Source organism: Panicum virgatum, chromosome 5K (genome assembly GCF_016808335.1).
Source record: "Panicum virgatum strain AP13 chromosome 5K, P.virgatum_v5, whole genome shotgun sequence".
NCBI lineage: Eukaryota > Viridiplantae > Streptophyta > Magnoliopsida > Poales > Poaceae > Panicum > Panicum virgatum.
This window is the reverse complement of record NC_053140.1, coordinates 4,522,341-4,542,920: the sequence shown is the minus strand read 5'-3', so window position 1 is coordinate 4,542,920 and position 20,580 is coordinate 4,522,341. Positions and strand designations below refer to the sequence as shown.

The 20,580-nt window shown below is 44.2% G+C and overlaps 4 protein-coding genes across 7 annotated transcripts; 1 reads left to right on the top strand and 3 right to left on the bottom strand.

The window, feature by feature from the left end:
• Positions 1–7: 7 nt before the first annotated feature.
• Positions 8–864, bottom strand: LOC120705789. The gene has a single exon (XM_039990303.1). The coding sequence runs from the start codon at positions 765–767 to the stop codon at positions 309–311; it is 459 nt and encodes a 152-aa protein (XP_039846237.1). The 5' UTR covers positions 768–864; the 3' UTR covers positions 8–308.
• A 4,080-nt stretch (positions 865–4,944) lies between these two features.
• On the bottom strand, positions 4,945–8,109 carry LOC120705788 (TSL-kinase interacting protein 1-like). The gene is made up of 8 exons (XM_039990302.1): positions 7,810–8,109; positions 7,082–7,256; positions 6,663–6,868; positions 6,313–6,551; positions 6,023–6,218; positions 5,566–5,937; positions 5,406–5,495; positions 4,945–5,298 (listed from the first exon to the last, which is right to left on the bottom strand). The coding sequence occupies exons 2-8, from the start codon at positions 7,188–7,190 to the stop codon at positions 5,170–5,172; spliced, it is 1,341 nt and encodes a 446-aa protein (XP_039846236.1). The 5' UTR covers positions 7,191–7,256; positions 7,810–8,109; the 3' UTR covers positions 4,945–5,169.
• Positions 8,110–8,308: 199 nt separating this feature from the next.
• LOC120705787 lies at positions 8,309–10,926 on the top strand. The gene is made up of 3 exons (XM_039990301.1): positions 8,309–8,616; positions 9,351–9,431; positions 10,037–10,926. Exons 1-3 carry the CDS (start codon positions 8,458–8,460, stop codon positions 10,364–10,366), a joined length of 570 nt encoding a protein of 189 aa, XP_039846235.1. The 5' UTR covers positions 8,309–8,457; the 3' UTR covers positions 10,367–10,926.
• Positions 10,927–11,298: 372 nt separating this feature from the next.
• On the bottom strand, positions 11,299–19,993 carry LOC120705786 (protein GIGANTEA). 4 transcript variants are annotated; one of them, XM_039990298.1, is made up of 17 exons: positions 19,628–19,993; positions 18,932–18,990; positions 17,779–18,009; positions 17,597–17,701; positions 17,417–17,494; positions 17,274–17,328; positions 17,036–17,178; positions 16,678–16,952; positions 16,289–16,347; positions 15,555–15,795; positions 15,333–15,483; positions 14,976–15,185; positions 12,878–14,377; positions 12,692–12,760; positions 12,297–12,515; positions 12,060–12,152; positions 11,299–11,960 (listed from the first exon to the last, which is right to left on the bottom strand). In XM_039990298.1, the coding sequence occupies exons 4-17, from the start codon at positions 17,681–17,683 to the stop codon at positions 11,655–11,657; spliced, it is 3,486 nt and encodes a 1,161-aa protein (XP_039846232.1). In that variant the 5' UTR covers positions 17,684–17,701; positions 17,779–18,009; positions 18,932–18,990; positions 19,628–19,993; the 3' UTR covers positions 11,299–11,654. The 4 variants fall into 4 exon arrangements, with proteins under 4 accessions (XP_039846232.1, XP_039846231.1, XP_039846233.1 ...); XM_039990297.1 differs by lacking the exon at positions 18,932–18,990 and having other exon boundaries at positions 19,628–19,986; XM_039990299.1 differs by lacking the exon at positions 18,932–18,990 and having other exon boundaries at positions 17,597–17,778; positions 17,861–18,009; positions 19,628–19,909.
• Positions 19,994–20,580: the final 587 nt, after the last annotated feature.

Genomic DNA, 20,580 nt, shown 5'->3' with positions numbered 1-20,580 from the left:
CTTGAGAAACAAAATGGCCTTTTTCAGATTCTGTTGAAACAAAATTAACTAGTATTCACATGTTTTCTATGATTTTGCTGTGTCCATAAATGCCTGTCATGTGTGTGTGGTTTTTTTAATTGCTGGCAAAGCACAAAATTTACCAAAATCGATGGAACTTTGATGGAGAAACTGATGACACGAAAGAAATGAATGCATTTACAGATGGGATCGCTGCCTCTCTTTTCACAATTTACGGCTCCAAAATTAGCAAAGACGAAAGGAAAAAAAAAAATCCAAGCCTCCGGCGGTTTGTTGGAGCGGAGCCTCTACGCGGCGACCCTCTGGAACACCCTGGAGGGGACGGCGAAGCGCGCGGAGAAGGATCGCGAGAGGTTCTCTGGCTCCACCCACGCCTCGCCGTCGTCGAAGTTCTGCGCGTAGCTGTAGGCGTCGTAGGGCTCCCGGTGCGGCGGCGCCGCCGCCGGCACGCAGCCGGTGGTGCAGAGCAGGATCCGCTTCTTCTCCCGCATGATGCGGCGCCACAGGCCCCTCAGCCTCGCGCGCGCCGACGGCCGCGGGGCCCCGTAGACCTTGTCGTACGCGGCGGCGCCGCCGGAGGAGGAGGATGAGGAGGAGGGGAAGATGTCGTCGTCGTAGTAGTAGTCGTCGCCGTCGAGGTCGAAGCCGGCGCGGACGAACCCGCGCCGGGAGATGGAGGGCGCGCAGGAGCAGGAGGCCTGGCGCTGGAACCGCGGGCTGTAGCCGCCGCCGCCGCCGCCGTCCATGGCGAGGGGAGTGGTTGAGGGGAGGAGAGATTGCTGTGGGCAACTGGGAAGGGAAGAAGCGGGCGGGGGGAGTGGCCGCGCCGCGCTCGCCGTGCGTATATATGGGAAGAGGGAGACTGGCGTGGACGGTGGGTGGTTTTTGGGATCAAGATGGAATTTTTTAGGGCTCTTTAATTATGCATTGACTAATTTCTTGATCCTAGAGTCCTAGGCTAATTACATTTGGGTAGCACATTTCTGCGAAAATGTAATGGTTTTATATTGCCTTGGATCCTAATGTTCGCCTAAACACTTCAAATACAGCTGGCACATTATATTTTGATTGTCTCTATGTTCGCCTAAACACTTCAAATACAGCTGGCACTTCAAATACACTTCAAATACAGAATAGTAGCTCAGTACCCAGATATATACTCCCTATACAGTTGGTTAATCAATGTCTTCTCTATATGAAATCTTCTTGCTTATACTTAATCTCTAAGATACATCTGGCAAGCTGCACGCATAAATGTTTCTTCAGTCAAAAAGATTTCGAGGTATGTTTTGCATGGGTGCAAATCTGAATACAAAAAAAGGGATCCAATTGTTTTTCTAAGAGGTAGGCCCATATGGTAGAGTGCAATTGGACAGTCTAAAGTGGCAACAGGAGCACAAATCCAAACTCTCTTGTGTGGTTTATTCCTCAAAGACCAGTTTCCTACCCTCTAAGCTTTTTGTGCGTCACCTTCTAGAAAATCGAAGCACCAACTGACAAAATTCTTTCACACGGAAATATATCTATTCGTTTCAAGCGGAAACACGTTCACATAGAATTTTTTTAGTGGATTATGACCATGGAAAACGGAATCCAAAGGTAAATGTATCATGCATAATACTTCAGGTTGTGCAGTCAAGAACTAAACAAATTTTTTTTTTGAAAAGATTGCGGGAGCTCCGCTATGTCATTTAAGAGAGAAGAAGTATGCGAGTTCTTACAAACAATTTCAATTTGTGCGGTACGGAATATCTGTTGGTAGCTCTTGATACTTGGAAATCTGTCTTCAGCCATAAGACATAGGTAAACATTTGTTGAGAGTAATAGAGTCTGTAGGCAAGAAACTAACCCCATGTTTCTTACCTAACATGTTACTCTCTGTTAGTATTCGGCTAAGCTTTTCACGGAAGAACAAAGCGCATTTTGGCGCATGCTCAATCTAGATTATTGGTGGTTTGTCTTGGCGCTAATTGATCATCATTACCAATTGAGTACTGGATTACTTTTGAATCAGGAGACTGATCATTTCTCCTCTGTATGCATCTTTAGTCGTTTTTATGTTGCAGACCTGAAAGTGATCGGGTGCTCTAGCCTAAGAGGGGGAGGGGGTGAATTAGTCACTCTAAAAACTTAGACCTATGGCTCCAACTAGTTTGCACAAAACTTAAACTAAAACGTGCTATCTAGATATGCAACTAGGTTGTTCTAGTGTGAAAATCCCTATCCCAAAAGAGTTTAGCAACCTATAGCCTTTCCTATCAAGAAACTATTCTATGAAAGTAAAGGCACACAAATTGCTAGTATGAAATGCGGAAGCTTAAAGAGCGGGATAGGAGATAGCAAACTCTTAATGCGGGTATTTATCCCGTGGTTCGGTTAGCCACAAAGGCACACCTACATCCACGTTGTTGTAGCACTCACTAAGAGTATTGCTACTCGGCCACCAAGTCTCTTTCGAGAACACAATCACAGTCACCTTGGCCCCGGGTTCCACTAAGGAGCTTCTCCACAAAGGATGGGGGTCTCCACGTCCCCCGCACAAAGATGTCGTCGCCGCTCCACACCAAGTCGAAGGGTCGATGACGTTGCCGGCGAACTTCACGCTCCAAGGTGCCGGCGCACCAAGCTCTTGTTTTGGTTCACTAATGAACCACAACACAAAGGCTCGAAGCCTTGCAAACTCACTCACTAAGAGCTATCCTTTACACAACACTCTCAAAGTGTGCTAAGGGCTAAAGATATGATCTGGTTGCTTTTGTATGGCTTGGAGATGTTCTTGCGTGTGTGTGTGGGATGTCCAGCAACTCCAGCAGACTTCAAATGGCCGGGGTGAGGCGTATATATAGGCCACCAAGTCTTGTAGCCGTTGCTCCAACGGTCAGCTGAAAATCTGCGTATCACCGGAAGAACCGATGTCTTTGGCAGGGGTAGCGTCGGTTCTTCCGGTCACTCATAAAACGAAGTAGCCGTTGAAGTCCTGACAGCTGACGCAGTGACCACCGGTTGAACCGATGTTTTGTACCGATGCATCACCGGTTCATCCGGTGCTTAAGAATCTTCTACTGGGCGCTGATGTCATTGCACCGACGCAATACTCCGATGCACCGTCGGTTGAACCGGTGCTGAAGAATCTTCTCCTGGGCGCTTGACATCGTCTCTGGAACATAGGACGCCCAATGCACCGATGCCCCTTTTTGACCCGTCGGTTCAACCGGTGCCTATAGGCTGACTTGGTTTCGATTCCCTTCTGCACCAGAATTCCATAGCGTCGGTTCTTCCGACTACCATCGGATGCACCGATGCCCTTCTCTTTCTTTTTGTCATCACTTGAACCTAAAAGCCTGAGAGTGATCATCTTAACAATCATATTAGTCCAAGTGTTGTGTTGTCATTCGATCACCAAAATCACTCGAAATGGCATAAATGGTGCCATATTTGTTACAAGACCATTATAGTACTCCATGCTAATCCTTCTCCTGCCAAGTGATGTAGCAGCTTGAAGGCTTAAGCCTTTTCAGTTAGGCCTACCGTTTGGCAGGTCCAGCTTAGCCAATCACAGGTTTAATTGGGGATCAAATTGAACTTGACCCAGTTGGACATAATTTATTGCAGTTGCTGTTTCACTAGACAGAAAATATAGGGTACCACCATTGCAGTTGCATCAGCTCCATGCTTGGTGCTTTTATATGAAAACGAAACGAACGTATGATTCGCAATGTACCAGCACGTCATCCACTGACGTCCGTCTGGGTTTATGAATGGCAGGTGAGAGGGAGACGGCAGTTAAGGGTCCCAGTCACTATAATTTTCGATCGCTTTTAAACTCAAGGGAAGTTTGGTTTGGTGAATCACATCATCAAATGTTACTTGGGGGCTTAAAAAACGTGCAAAACGATGAAGTGTATCAAATTTTTGCTTGAGTCAATTTGGGATGGCACCAAAGAAGAAAAGAAAAGAAAAGAAACGTGGTTGCTGTTCAGACTCTTCCGAGCGGCGAATTTGACTAGTGGTAGAAGCATGTGTCCCTGCGTCGCATACAGATCTCCAGGCATTCTGTGTGCGTATTCAATGAGGAAGAGGATCTGAAATCTGATGGTCAAACAAAGCAGGTCAGATTCGTGCAACTTGCCACCAAAACCTTTTCAAACTTGTTTGACTCGAGATTGCTGGAGTCGAGCCGAGTTATGACATTGCTTTCGCAAGGGAGGTTGGGGGAAAGGTGGGGCGAGTTCATGATGGATGTCTGTTCAGACCTCTCTGTCCCAGCCTCCCAAGAACTGTCTGTCCGCAATCCGGTCAGGCCACAAGGATGAACGGATCAATAGGCGTAAACTAACTTCCGATCTCGTACAGCTTGAATTTTGCTTCTAAAAGGAACATGCATTGCTCAGCGGTGCTCACAAGTACCCAACCAAATAGGGAGATCGAAATATTATCTTCTTTGAAAATATCTGATTTTAAGCATGGGTTATCGTGGACTTTCAGTATCATCTCTTTGATTTCCCCACTTAAAAAAGGGCAGCTCCCAACGTTATACAATCATACAAGTATGCGACAAAGAATAATTCTGACATCGACAGCATAGAAATATTAAATATGGGCAGCGACCTTTGCATAACTGAAGAGATTTGTCAATTTACCAAACAGGCCAGGACCTCGGAAGGGCAAGCTGTTGAAATCGTAAGCTAGGTGCTCAATTTTGAGCCTGTTTTGGCTAGATATTTCATTCAGAAGGGGCTAACAAAACTCTCCAACAGTTCACAATTCAGTGGATGTCACACCGGGCCACATCCAAATTCGGCCGGGTGCACAGCGGAACAGTGAGATTACCACTTAAAATTGCATTAATGCTTCAAGCCAATCAATGCTCCCAATATCAGATTCAGATGTGTACATGACAAAGAGCACAATGCAATCAAAACAAGAGCCAAGGCAAACAGATTATTGACAGCTTCAATATATATATTTTTCCAAGTAGCAAAGTAGAAATAAGTAAATGTTTACATGATTAAGATGGGTAATTTATCTACAGAAGTGGCTTCAGCAAAACCAAATTGATTACTTCTCTCAATTAAACAGAAACCTAGTGAACCTATACCTTCACCTAGGCTGTACTCCATAGCCCCTACATCCGCATGGATGTGAGATTTAAGAAACAGAGAAATTTTGGAATGCATCCAGGCTGTTTGCAAGTAAACCGCTGAGCCCTAAACTGTCAGCTCCACTCAAGAATCCAGAGAAAGATGATCCATGCTCTGGGTCACCAGTGGACACATGCTGAAAGTAAATAGGTCACAAAATATAAGAACCACATCAGCAGTCGGAGGATCAAAGAAGTTTATATCTCAAATATAACAATGTTTGATAGGGGTCTTAGTCGGTACCATTGAGATATCTGGATTTGCATTACGATCACTGTCCAATACTGATGGTTCAGTGGTTGCTTCCCTTTCTTTACCTTTAGCAGAGCATTGCTGCATAAACAAAGGCTGATAAGCAACACATAGTTTTTTACAAGACAAAACACTATGAGAACAACTGTACCTGATCATCATCTGTGCCAGTTTCTGGAATTGCACCCAAGACAGAAGCAGAACCACTGTTGCCAGGAACTGAACTTGATGTTCTTCTCAAAGCTTGATTCTGGAAGGCAAATGCATGGCAAGTTTCTTCAGCTTCCCAAAGAGATGGATTTGACACCTTTGGCTGGTTAATTGCTTGCTGACGAGCAATAAGAGAAGCGATAGCAGCATCAAATGAATCACATGTAGCAGGGATCTGCTGGAGACTCAAGATATTCTGAGAAGGCAATTGCTTGCTATCTTGAGAAGGTGCAGCTTCAGATAACAGTGCACCAAAGCTTATATTGGATATGGAGTCAAGCCAAGAAAGTGGTGCTACTTTGCTCTGATTATCCTATTTTGGAATCATATACATAACATCAGAATTCAAGTAAAGATACTACCAGTATTGCAACAAACACATAACATCTGATACTCACCACTGGTTGTACTGCAATTGTGCTATCCACAATGGATGGTGTCACAAAGTTACTAGGAAATTCACCCGAACCAGCCATATGTTTCTGTTCACTTAAAACAAGATCTGGAGGCTTGATAGTGTTGTCTGCAGACTGCACTGATGACAAAGATGGTCCACTGCATTGTTGCTTCAAATTGGGCCCAAACCAACCATACCTTCATAATAAATAAGTTAAATTAAAAGGTCAATATTTATAATTAATGTGGATGGACAGAAATAGAACACTTCTTGTGGCAAACAAAATTGAACCTCAAACGGAATGTTGAAGGGCTGCCAACCGCAACATGCACATCAGCTGCCGTGCAAGAATCCTTAATAGTCCATTTTGCACTGTTAGCTATCATATCCACACTAGTATCATTAGGGAAGAGCATGAGCTCGCCTTTTGCACACCGAGAACTACCCCACTTTGTGTTCAGATGCTGTACAACTGAGGATATCTTCTTTCGAGGAGCCAAAATCAATTCCAGATAAGGGTTGTGTTTTTCCTGCCAAATTAAATTAAGAATGAGCTATGCAAATACAGGAGAGAAAACCTTCAGAAAAGAAGATTGTATATAGTGCTTATATGAAGCTCTTACAGAACCCAAGGAACTCACTTGCTGCATGATCTCTTGAATGGTCTCAACTATTGGGAAAAGTTGAAGCTTGATCTTTCCAGAATGATTAGGTGGCCGAGCAGAAAACTCCATAGAATCATTGTGTGGTGATTCCATACGACCACCAGTCTTTGATGCTATCATGCTTTCAGTATATGACTTGGGTGAGAAACCAGCTCCTTTTCTGCGTTTCGCAGAAATATTGCCTGAAAATGATCCCTTGGTGAGCTTCAAAACTCAAAAGTATCCCTCTGACACATTGCCAACAACTTTAACAAGTCATCCAAATGTTTCAGTTCAATTACGCCTAACAAGAAGCACTTAGTTTCATACTTCATTTTTGGTCTATGTTTGATTGGAATGTCATTATATAACAAGTTATGGCAGAGGACAGGAAACTGATAATGCAGACATATCACCTGGTGATTTGTTGATATGAGCACCAACTTTCAGGCTTGGCAATTTATTGCAACAAGATTTGGTATTTGCTCCTGTGCCAGGTGCTAATTTCTGCTTTTGAGCTTTCATTGTTTTCCAATACTAGGCACCAGCTATCCAATACAATCTTCCTCTTGAAAAAGTCAAACGCTTATCCTGCAGATAGCAAGTAGCACGATCATTTAACTCAATAAAGTTTCATTCTGTTCAGCTTAATAGAGACAAACTTATAGGTCACGCTGTAATGAAACATTGAAGTATCTATCGTGACAGAAGTACAGAACGCAAATGCAGACTTCCTAAATTACCAAGGTTTGAGCTAACTTTTTAACACAGTTTCGCAATTTTCTTGTATAAAACCAAGCAGTTCATCAGAAATTATGATTTCGAACAAGCTAAAACTTCCATGCACTATGGTGCTCGTTGAATAATTCCATAAGAATTTTTTTTCAACAGTTTATCTGAGAAATTGTTCCATTTCTGGACGAAGAAAAACTGACAGGGAAAAAAGGATTGAACGCGAAACCTGGTTCCTTCATCAGAGCACGAATTCGCCACTCAAAGCCTAAACCTAGCTGTCCTGATCCCCAAATTCTACCCAACATCCGGCAATTCAGAACCCCGAAATCACAATAATCACGCGGGGCCCTCGCCGCACGAACCGGCACCCACGCAATCGCAACAATTCAAGGGGAGAGCAGAGGCATACTTGAGATAGAAACCCTAGATCTCGCCGTCCTGAGCCCAAAGCGGCGAAACCCTAGCTCCGCCCGACGAGACCCCGGCGGCGCGCCGGGCACCGCAGAGGAAGACGCCGAGGCCGCGGACAGGCCCGGAGCGGAACCGGAGACGAGCCCCGCCCCCGCGGAAGGACCCCTACCGCCGGCGGCAGGGCGTCGAAGGCTCCAGCGAGGATGCGCCGGCGCGGGCGCGGGCGCGCGGGCGGAATGGGGAGGAGGAGGCGAGAGCGAGGCCGCCGCGCGAGAGAGGGAGACGCCGAATTTTTCAGGGGAAATTTTTGAACACTGGTGGCCTCGCTTGCCGCCTCCACTCCTTATCAGCGCCGCGTAGACGCGTGCTGGGCCGGGACTCTCTGCGCATTCGGGCACGGGCCCACTAACCTTCGGCCCGGCCTATAGAGTAAGCCCACTTCAGATTCGGGCTCGTGTAACTCGTGCCCACCAGCTTGCCCTCCGCGCCGGCGCGGTGCACCAACACCCGGTCCACGGAGGTGGCGTGGACCAGCGCCACTTGCAATCGCGACGCCTCCACCCCGGACGCGATTGCTCCCCGTCGGCCGGCCTCCTCGCCGTCGCCGCCGCCTCGTCTCCGGCTCGGGGTGGGGGGAGCCTCTCAGATGGCGGCGAACGCGGCAAAGAAGCAGAGGCCGGAGGAAGAGGCGGAGGAGGAGATGCACCTGGCGTTCCGGGGCGCCGCGAACGCGCTGTCCCAGGTGTACACGCATGCGGTCGCGCACCAGAAGGCGTCCTTCCTCGCAGGCGAACGCCGGGCCATGGTGCGTTCCCCTGACTGCTCGCTTCCCGGAGAAACCCCCCTCCGATCGGTGGTGTGCGTCGAGCGGAGGCCGCGATCCTGGCGCGAGTACTTGGGTCGGGTCGGGGTCGGATTACAGGGAGGGTAGAGGGAGGTGAGATCTTTGATCCAGTTCTTTAGAGTTGATGGCGGCATATGATGGGGAATTGGTTGATTTGACTGAGTTTAACGGAGAATTCAGTATTGGACAGTGGAATGTGGGCGAAACATTCCGGTTTGTTGTCGGATTTACATGCTGCAGTTAGTTAACAACACAATGCTCTGTTAGTTTGCAAAGCAGATGGGTTTATAGCGCGAAAGTTGTGGAGAGTGTTGAGTTCCGAATTATGAGTATGTTGCTCTCAGCAATTTTCCTGCGGTGTCTGCACAATAAAGATGCAATTTAGTTGGCCAGAGTAGGTGTCAATCTTTTGGATGTTGCTGGCAGTGTCGGGAGAATGATACAAATTTATGTAACATTTTTTGCTCTTTGGGTTTTGAAATTTGTTAGAAGACATGGTAATCAAGATATAATTGTCGGCTGCTTGCCTTGGAAGAAGAAAAAAAGGCTTGCAGTGTTCTACCAATGCCTCTGTTTGAGACTTTTGATTGTTGCAAAGTCATGTAAATTGCTGGAAGTTGTCCATTTGTATTCTTCAACGTAACTGCAGCTATCTTCCACTAATCCATTCTCTTCTCTTCATGGAACTTTGACAGGAAAATATCTACCAGTGGTTGTCCAGTCAGCATGAAGAAGCTAAAGAGATGCCTGTTGCAGATGTACTTACATTCTTGCAGGTTATATGAACAACTTGTCTCTGCCGATTTTCCTAACACTTATAGTCCTTATTGACACATTATGCGGAGCATTATGTGTTGAGAGACTGATTTTTTGTCACAGTTTTTCCCTTTGGATTCATGATCTGATGCTAGGAACATAAGTAACAGTTGAACTTGGTAAAACTGATGTGTGCATCGCATAGGACATTACTAGCCAAGAATGTAATCTGTGACTCTAGTAAGCCTGAACAATACGATCTTACAATAAATGTGACTTCCGTAGAAATGATTATAGCACATCTTCTACAATAGGGCTTGCTCGGATTTTGTTGTGCCTTGTTAAGATCCACAATTTCACAATTGCTATGAAATTGTTGCAAAATAATATTACAACTTATACGTAAGCTTAATGCTAACTAACATTGAGGCTCATATATATCCATACATCAGAAAGATATTATCTGCCAAGTGAAACTTTAAAGCCATTGTCTGTCGGCAGTGAAACCGACTCTGCCTTGAGACCCCTTGAACAGATAAAAATGTTCCCTTTCTATGTGTTGTTGGTGCTGCTTTGGTGGTATCCATATGCCCCAAGTCCTTGATGCTTTCTCTTCTTTCCACAGAATGAGATTGAGCCCCGCACAGAGGAAGCCCTAGCATCTCCACAGCATGCAGGCCCACAGCCAGCATATAATGTCGCTGCTGCAAATGTTCAGGGCAATCCCTTCTCATTTGGAAACATTGCTGCTGCACTTGACTCTCGGATGGATGAAACTGACCAGACAAGAAACAGCGGCATCTCAAATGCTCTTCCCTGCCCTTTACGGCAAAATTTCCCCTCGAATTATTTGAGTCAGCCTTCAGGGTATGGTCCTATGAACTCATTGCCTAACGTCAATGGGCCACGGAACCACTCATTACAAAATCAGGACTCCATGCGTTACAATTTGTGAGGCCGCTGTGTTTATGCATTATGATGGTCATTGAAGGTGAGAACCATGTGAAGATTTGATAGTTCTTTATCTCGGTCCATTCAAGTATTCACAATCTGGTCTTCACTGGCTGGAGCCTTTAGAGTCTCATATTTGTTGGCTGAGGGAACCCCATCTATTTGTGATGATGTGTTTGTCATCTATGAGTTGGTTGTCACCAGCGATGTGTCTTTGTGCAAAGCTCCTGGGAAATAGAATTACAAAATTGTGGACAGAATGTACACGGCACAAGTCCTTTTTAAGGACTAATATGTTGATTGCCAGATTGGAAGCAGCATACTGGTTGGTTACTGCCGCCTTCAGTACAAGACTTTTCCTTGTGTACGAATTGTAAAGCTCTATCGAACAGACGTGCAAAGTCATGTTCTGATTATGAGTAGTTTGGGCGGTGGTTTTTTCTTTGTGAATTCTCGTTGCTGCATTTGTGCGCTAGTATTGTTTCATTATTTTTTTTTCAACTTCATGGATTTTGACCACGAAGTCTTGTACCTTTTTTTATTTCAAAGAGTTAACCAGGAAAATCGAATGAGCATTCTCGAGAACTCTGTCGGAGAAGGTAACTCTTTTTTTGAGTGGATCGGAGAAGGTAATTCCATGATACACAGAGACAACAATTCTGATTATAACAACAGCAAGGACGGAACCCCCAGGATCTGAATCTTTTCATATCGCGAGGATGTTCTTGTAATGAGAAACGTATGAACGTTAATTTAGCAGATGATGCGTCTCTAAACTGCGTGGAAGATTCTTAACTAATTAGGCTTTTCGATCCGAACTGCCTAGAACCAGTGCTGCAGTCGCAGCTGCTATCGCTGAATCACAACGGGTAAAACAAAAACGAGACGACACCTGCTTGCTAATGTGCAGATTCAATCGGAATCTGCGTAGGCATATAATCATAAGCGTGTTCTTGCTCATGTAGCAGTAAAACGAGAGGTAAAGATATGTTCCACTTCTGCAGTAACCAGATTGAACGACGTTACAGGCTTTACATGCATACAAGTTACGTACAACACAAGCAGTTGCATATGCTTGAACATCTAACATCAGATTGAAAGCAAATGGCACCTTGGGAGCAAAGCCCCGTATATGCTTTGGAAACAACACCTAGTATCAGTATAAATCGTATCATGTGTAAACAAGCCAGCAGGTCATCCCTGATCGAGAGATTAGCATCCTACTCGCTGACCCTGCAGCGACTGCCTGCACTGGCTGCCGAAATCAGTCCCAGGGAAATGGCCTTGTCTTGTCAGCAAGGGAGGGGGCAGCCGAGCTCCTTAGCCGCTGCACTGAGGAAGGCAAGCGTCAGCCCGGTGGCGCGGCGGCTGTGAGCTTCCCACTCTATGCACCTCTGCACGTCCGCCTGCCAGTTGATGGATGCTGCCAGGCACCGGTAGGACGAGCTCTGGATACCGTTCCGTTGTTGTTCCCCTTGGATGATCTTGCTGGGGTTAATGTGTCCGTTGTTCAAGATGTCGCGGAGAACGGACATGCTGAGTGCTCGCACATGTGCACTTGGGTGAGAAAGGCAACGGATTGTGGGCGATAGACGGCACTGCAGATCATATTCAGTTAGCATGCTATGCTATGAAGGATGCATGAATCATGAGTGTTATTCTAATGATTGCGAAGGAGATCAGAGAAGAGGCCATGCCTTCAGCAGATTAGAGAGGCCATCAGCAACTGATAAACCTGAATCTCCCCATTCAATGATGAGATGGACTGCTCGAGCGGTTACTTCCAGAAGCTGCATGAATTCATTGGAAGAATGATAGTCAGCAGGCATATGGAAAATGTAAGTCGATTCTGTTCAATGACAGCGGAGCAGAATAGGCGATTTTGTTAATAGGATTTTCCAGTGAAGAAATCTGATGACTGAAAGAGATGTCACCTCAAGTTGTGGCAAAGTACAAGCTTCACCATCAACAAGCATTCCATCAGTAGCACGAAGTAGAAGGTCTGAAGCACTAGCAAGAATCACCAATGCTTCTGGGCTGTCATGGTTCCTCATAACCTCAGCTATAAGCTTCACTATTCGCTGGTTGACTCTCCACATCTTCTGACCTTGCTCGTCATCTCTAGCAATCCAAGGCTGCAAGTCCTTCTCGGCCTGTGAAACAAATATGCGTCAAGAAAGATGACAGGATATGGTACATATTCATGCAGGCGTCATGGTAAAGAAAACGCCTGTCTTGAAGTAAATTAATTGAGAAAAAATAAAAGAAAAACCAAGTTTTGAACAAAATTTAGTTTTGATCAAACATGCGAATACAGCAATATCTGGACCTGGAGAACAATAGCAGTTGAAGCCTTGGTTGGTGAGGCTGAAACAACATCACAAAGCGCATCTACAACCTACACATTAGAAACAAGGATTGTCATTCATCCACGATGCTAACAACAACATAGATGACTTCATACCGCTATTTACTTATCTACCTATGTTTATAACTTATAAGCACACATACATACCTTTCTCCATCCTTGGTGAGCTGACGTACTCTCTGCAGACATCTGCATTTCAGGAGAAGCTATGAGCTTCTGCCAGAGCAGTGAGACAACAGAGAAGCACAGTTCTTGTTTCTCTGACAGTACAGATCGTAGGAGAGTTTGAGAACCTCGGTAACCCCCATTCCGATCCATGGTAAGGAAGTTTGCCAAATCAGATGCTTCCACTTGTAAGCTTGCAATGGCTTTCCCAGATGTACTTGCAACATCTCCATTTAGTAGAACCTCCTCTGCACATTTCAAGAGTGGTCTTGAGAAACCATTTTTCTTATGTGAGGTTGAACCATTCTTGTTCTCCATCTTGCCACTATCCGATGAGCTGATATTGTTTCCCTCAGAGTGCTGTAGATTATCCCTCTTAACTGGTGTAAGGGTCAGGTGAGCTTCAAGAGGCTCAGCCTTGTTCACAATGGAGGACACTGTTTTACCGTGCAAATCAATCAAATGGTAAAGGGACGATGCCCTGGTAGAAATCTCAGTATCCCACTTGCATCGCATCAGTGCAGAGAGTGCATTTAGGCACGGCCTGGATCTACGGAATAACTCAGAAACATGAGCAGCGACCATAGCTGCTGCAACTATTTCATTTGAGCTATAGCCCCACGAGGTGCCAACTGATGATGGCTTCAGGGAGAAAAGAGCTTCCAAGATGCCAAGAATTCTGCGAGTATGAAGAATTGCTGAGCTGATGCTATTGTGTAGCTCAGTATTGATCCCATTGGTTTTTCCAGGTACAATAATCTTCATGGAATCCTTTATACTTGAATGTGAACCGTTCTTAGAAATGAGAGGGAACAGCTGAAGCTCACAAGACAAGGCACAAACTGCAGCTAAAACATATGAATCAAATGTAGCAACAGGCCCTTGTCTCTTCTTACATCTGTTTCTTCCATTTGTTAATCTTGAATTCTCAGCGACCTCCTCAGAAGAATGGTTATCACTACCAGTTGGTCTTTTGCTGCCCCCTGGTAAAGCTTGATGACTGACACAAACAGTTAGCACCACAAATAGTAACCGGGAGGCAAGATCCATTGAGGCACAGGATTCAACGAAAAGTGAATGTATCATTGTGCGGAGTTCAGCGACAGCAAGGTTCTTAGATTGACTTCTTGGTTTTCTGGATTGTTCTGAGGTTTCAGAAGGAAAAGTTCTCCTGAGTATAGCTTCAACTGTTGCCACAAATATCCTCATCAGGCATGCTTCAGATGGACTTCCACGAGGTAGGTACTCAAATACTTTTAATAATGGCAAGTACAGGCTCCATGACAGTGTAGGTGGTTGAAGCGGGGCAGCTACGACAATTTCAGGTAAATCAACTGCTGATGAACTTAGAGGCAGCAAACCATAGGCAGCTTCCCAGATGGTACATATTCTCCACTCGACATCAGGGCCATGAGCACACAACAAGGACGCAATGCCTTGTGCAGTGGCATCGATAGTGGCTTCAGAAGCAGGAACTTCCAACTTCGAATAGTTGAAGGCCCAGTCAGGTAAATTACCGATGCAAACAAAAAGGCAGCAACAAGTCAGGGAAGCTAATTTCAAGCTATTGGTTGTGATAACATCATTGTAACTGAATATTGTAAAGTGATATATTAAAGAATATTGGTCAAAGGACATCCTAGATCACAAAATAATATTTTAGGGAACTGATGAAACGTATCATCAGTGCGGGCATATACACCCTGTTCGGATGGGTGGTTCTGGCTGGGCAGCCCAGCCAGCCGTATGATCCGAGCTGTTCCAATGAGTCGCCATGCTACCGTTGCTGGCGCCGAATGGAAGCCCAGCCATCCGAACAGGATGATAAATGTTAAAGTTTTCCATTTGAGATACACATGTACCAAATATAGATGGTTTTTGTCAATTAACAATGTCTTGGCTGATCAAGTACCCTAAATAACTGTATATTAAGGTGTCCTCTGTCTTGATTAACTGTGCTGTCACTTGACAAGCTTTTTAGCACCCATAGTATCATCTACTACAAGATTTTGAGAAAGCTGACAAATGGAAAAACGAGTTCATAAATGCAAAATAGGTGGGTGCAGAATTTACTGCATACCTGCCTCTTATAAGATGATACATAGCCACCCAGTGGTTCATGATGTACTTCAACTCCTTCGGCATGTCTCAGAGGTGGAAAAAGTAGTGTTGGTTGGGAAAGTATGCGGAAAAGCAAAGCAGCAGCGGTATCGGCAGCAATACCAGCTCTCATTGACATTGCAGTTCCAATTGCTCGCAAGAAGTGTAGATGCATCCAATTCTTTGGAAGCTAGGAAAAACAAATTGCCACAGTTAATAAGATTTAAACCAAAGATGATGGTTGGACAATTTTCTATCATGAGGCAACTTGATAATTCTGCACTGAGGCAACTTGATAATTCTGCACTCAAAAGATAACCTATTAAATATGCCATACCCGCATGCCAGTAGCATAATCTTCTGCTGCTCTAAGTAGTTCAACTAGTTGCACCGCTGCATCCAGTGCATCTGGAGCCCATGATGGAGGTGCTTCGAGAAGACCAAAAAGCAGCCTCTGTGTAGCACTTGGAGTAGCAATTGCATAGTATCTGATAGGAAAATAACCCATCAATAAATTATCTGGGAAGTGGATTAAGCACAATAGTGGATTGGAGCTTGCCTATGGAACAAACGAGCATATGGTTCGAGAGGGGGCAGGCCAGCCACCAAATGCTCATCCAATGGTGTTGTCGGTGGAGGTAGCAGAAGCGCAGGAACAGCTGCTGCGGTTAAATTTGCTGTCTCATAACGAGCTACCTCCTCATCACAGACACTTAATATAACACCAGCTCCATTGGCAACAGCCCATCTGGGGGTGGATGGCATAAGTTGCGGGTGCTTCCCAGATCCTCGGCTGCAAGCTAAATAACCCAAACACATGTTACTCTAGAGTTTTTGCATACATAACAAACATTTGCATCACTTATAAGAAAAAAAAAGTGCTCCACATTCTAGAGTAAGGAAAGTATGCCCACGTGATTTGTTAGCAAAGCACAGAATCAGGAACATGTTTGTCACTTAAAGTTCCAAACATATAAAAGGATCAGGGTTATGATTAAGGGGTCGATGTTGTAAAAAAATTTCTCAGATAAACAAGAAAGAGAAGAAAAAAAGTCTTCCTTTGTATCTACTGATTATTAATCTGTCTATAGTTTATCCTTGTGAGATTTCAGAATACAAAAGTTGTGCCGCAGAATTTCAGAAACCAAAATTCCAGTTAAATCACAGTAGGGGTAACCCAACTGCTTTCGCTAAAAAATATCAAGTTAGATACGGTATATCCACATAACTGACAATGATAAGGCAATAATCTGCAACTCAAAGATAGAATATTTGGTTATTGGTTTTACTAACCAGTTGTTGGAGGCTTCAATTCTCCACCAGCAGCATATTTTCCCATTACACCACCACACCTGAATTGAAAGGAACGGAGTGATTAGCCTCAATTACAAAGTAGACATGTAATATAGCAAATACTTCATTTTCAGCAGCAAGTACATTATATTCCAACAAGCTTAAAAGCATTTCACAGCAGAGAACTAAAACTCCCATCATTGTATCTATATATACATCACGGTCACCATTTATTTCAGAAGTTTGTGTCTTGCATAGTCCTGGGTTTTTCTTTGTTTCTTCTTTTGCATTGTGCAAATATATTTCTAATAAATATAACATAATCAGGATCACATTCTCCAAGGAAGTTCAGCAAACAGAAAATGTCAAATATAAATATTACTACTCACCATCTAAAGTAGTCGCTTCTAATTCCCAAAGGTGCAGCGAGCAATATGTCAGTGATCCATGGAGTTAATGGCCTCAATGGCTTCCGATCAGGTTCATTTCCTGGGGAACCATCAGATTTCTCATCCGTGGAATCACTGGATGTTGCCTGATCAGATGTGCTGCTACATTCAGCTTCACAACGTTGGCGCTCAGCTTTGAATATTGGCCTATTGTAGTGAGTCAAGACTCTGAGAATTTCACCACATGCCAAGGCCCACTGCTCTGAGTACTCTTTCTGCAGTGAAAATAATGTTCATGAGACAGTATAAAAGTAAAAATGAAATGCAGTTGAACCTGTCAGGATAGTAAGGGCCTGACCTCAGAAGTATGACTAAACAAAGAGATGAAGGAGCTGAATGGGGGACCATGTCTATCATAGCACAGTGTCCCATCTATGATACGTGAAAGAATTGGATGTACAACTGCATGACCATGCTCGGGATGATGAAGAACAAAAGTTGCTGTACAAATGTAAGGAAAAATAATATGTCAGACACTTTGTTGAATTTTTCATATTCAGTGACATTTTGTATCAGAACTCAGAAGTTTGTATTACCCAACACTTCATCTACCAAGCGTTTTTCTTTCGATGGGTAGCAACTTTGAATGAGCTGCATAGAAGCAAAAGGAGATACACAAGTTAAATACATTTGGCATATATTTTGCCACAACATATACTAAGTGTACAGGATGTGGTACCTGTGCTACATCTTCAGGGAATTGCTCGCTGTCAGCTGTAAACTGGCCAAAGTACTCAACATAGGCCAAAATTTGTGCCTTCAAAAAAGAAACGTGGCCAAAGATGTTTGCAATATACATTAGGTATCTTGAAAGTTAAATCATAGATAACAAGAATGAACTATAGCAAACAAACGATACCTGTTTCTGCAGCACATCCTGGGGTGGAGGCCAGAACAGTGATGTGAACTGGAGCCCATCAATCCAATTCTCATTTGAAGCTGACATACTTGGTAGCTCAAGAGCCTGCCCAAGAAACTAGAAAGGCTCTCAAAGGGAAGGAAAGAAACTACAGAAACTGCTCCAGTGAGAAATAAGAGCACCTGTAATCAACACCGTGTTGAAGTTGTCAATCAGTTCATCCATCTATGCCACCAAGGTCCTACTCTTAGTAATGCTACTTGCCTCGAAACCAAGAAACTTTCAGTAAGACACAAGTTCGCCTAAGAGTACTGTTAAATTCTTCAATCAACCCCCGCAGAGGGGGGGTCTGCATCCCCCAACGTGAACAAGTATGATATCAACCAAACCCAAACATAGTTGCTTCGAAATCTCTGCATTATAAAAAAACAAAAAAGGGGAAATGATCAATATTAATAACTGGTGCTTAATATTGAAGCAACTAGATAAGAAAAACACAGGAACTGATAAAAGAACGAAGAAGGAGCTAAAAGGGCAAATGTCTAGAAATGCTAATATAACCTTTTTTATTATTGAATACAAATAAAACATGAGCAAACAAAATTCTTACCAAGATAAAGGATTAGAAATCCTCACCGAGTCTTTTTAAAGGTAATATACATGATACAAACAGGAAAATTTGAGTTCATTTACATGCTCTTTATCTGCTTTTCACATGAAACTAACTTGTATATTTGGTGCCCACAAAGTGCAAGGGCCCACGAGTCCATGAGTGGAAGGTGGAAACTAAATTTGAGTAGTAGCAGAACTGATAATTTGTTCTTCATTCTTGACATTTCACATGTACTAAAGTAAAGAATGATTGGATATTTAGATCCATTCAATCTAAATAGCAAATAGACTGTAAAATGTTACATTTCAAATTTTCAATTAAGTTGAACCGCAGCAAACCCTCTCGCATATCAAGTTGTCAATCTTTCATCTGCCACATCCTTTGAGTAACTGAGTATGAGATCGATTATGTGTTAAGATAAACAAGTACAAAGTTTCAGAAAGATGACTCCACAGAAATATCAATTCGATATTTTTAATTCTAAAATTCTATGTGGCTGTGATTCCAAAAGGGCGATGGCAATTTCCCCTTACTAGAGCAAGATCAGTTAGTATTTGGTAAACTATTTTCAAACAGCAATTACCATCCTCCCTGACATTTCAGCATTGCAATAAAAAAATGGATGCTTAAACTACAATTCTGGATCACATAAATGAAAAAACAATCTGGTAAACATGTCTTTTAAAGATATTGAAGGTGGACTGGAAATCGACAATTCACACCTCAGAAAGTTCATGCAGGTACCTCCGTGCCTGCATCTAGAAGTTTGTCCATGAAGGCCCTGGAATTTTGAAAACCCAACTTATCACCCAAGTCCCTGTACTGTTTAACAATCCAGAGGAATTGGGTGCCGATTTGGATGTCCAAGATATTTTTTTTTCATTTTAGATACTATCTAGAGAACAGATTAACCAAAGGAGGTAAATTAAATAAAAGGATTGAAAACTGTAATTATCTCCACGCTAATAACTTTCACAACAGTAGTAGTTACCAATTCTGCATACTTTTTTTTCGGAACACAGTTTTACATGCTAGGCACATCTCAAGCCCGCACTATTGTCAAGCAACGTGCTAAGGCGCTATAGTAAGTAGTAGCCAAAATAAAACCTCCGAAAAATCGTAGTAAAGTGCACCCCCCACGCGTCGATCCGCCGAGTACGGTAACAAAAATCAGCTCAACCTCGCCGCCAAAATTTAAACTCTTCGTCGACTAATCCTCAGCGACTCTAATAAATCTAACAGCGGAACCCCTCCTAAGCCACCTTCACTTATCCACAAATCCTCCCGACCTATTCCTACCAGCAACCGCGAAAGGATAGCCGTAAATCAAGGGGCAAAACCGCAGTAAATACAGCGCAGAGACGCAGAAGGCACGAAACCCGCCGAGAAAAATCCAGAAAAAAAATCAGGAGAATTACCTCGACGGGGCGCGCTCTAATCGGAGGCTCTCCACGGCGAACCGGCGGCGTCCGCGGGCGGATTTCGCGGCGAGCGGCGGGTGAGGCGGAGGGGAGGAGAGAGAAACGGCGAGGAGCGAGGAGAAGCGAGAAAAAGATTTTTTCGCGATGCGGGGGTGGTGGTGGTGCGGCCGCGTTATTTCACCTGCGCGGCACAAGTGGAGGCCCACGCGGAGCGCCAGGGTCTCAGACAGGTGGACACCGCGGGTTCCTGGACCCACGCGTCGGTGGGATCCGCGTGGGTGGGTGCGGCCGGGTGGTGGGGAGGGAGATACTTATTCGGGAATGCGGCCTGGGGCTGTGGGCTTGGGAGGGAGATCGCCTCCTGGCGCTGCTGACATGGCCTTGATATTTTCGGGGGCGGCATGGCATGGATGCATGGTGCCATGGGCCCATGGCATGCGCCATCGCATGGCCATCGGAATTGCGGTTTGCACCTCCATCCTATGAGAAAATTGTGAGAGGTCCCTGCTTTTGGTGCTTCGCGAGTCGCGACCTGCTTTTTTTTTTCAGTGGTCGAATTGAACCTGGTGATTGAACTTTCTGATTAGGAGAATTGCGACGTAACGGCAGGAAGCTGTCTGTGTCCTGCACGTGGACTCGCGTACTAATTAGTTGTTTCTTGATTTTCAAGGCAAATTTTCGGTGCTAGTAATTTGAAGTTGTATGGTTGCGATACTATGTTTACCAATGGTTAAATAGAGAGCATGCGTCTTGAATTTGGAAATAATTGTTTCTCCTTATAAAAAGTTAACACATCCTCTCCTAAGAGTCTAGCCACTGTTACTTTTTAAACAAAAGTTGATTCATCCTCCTATGCGGCATTATATTATGAAAAGATGATTACTTCAAAATTCACTAGTAAGGTTTTTGTTTGGATTCATGCACTAGCTCTTCCAAACGTGAGTGCTAAT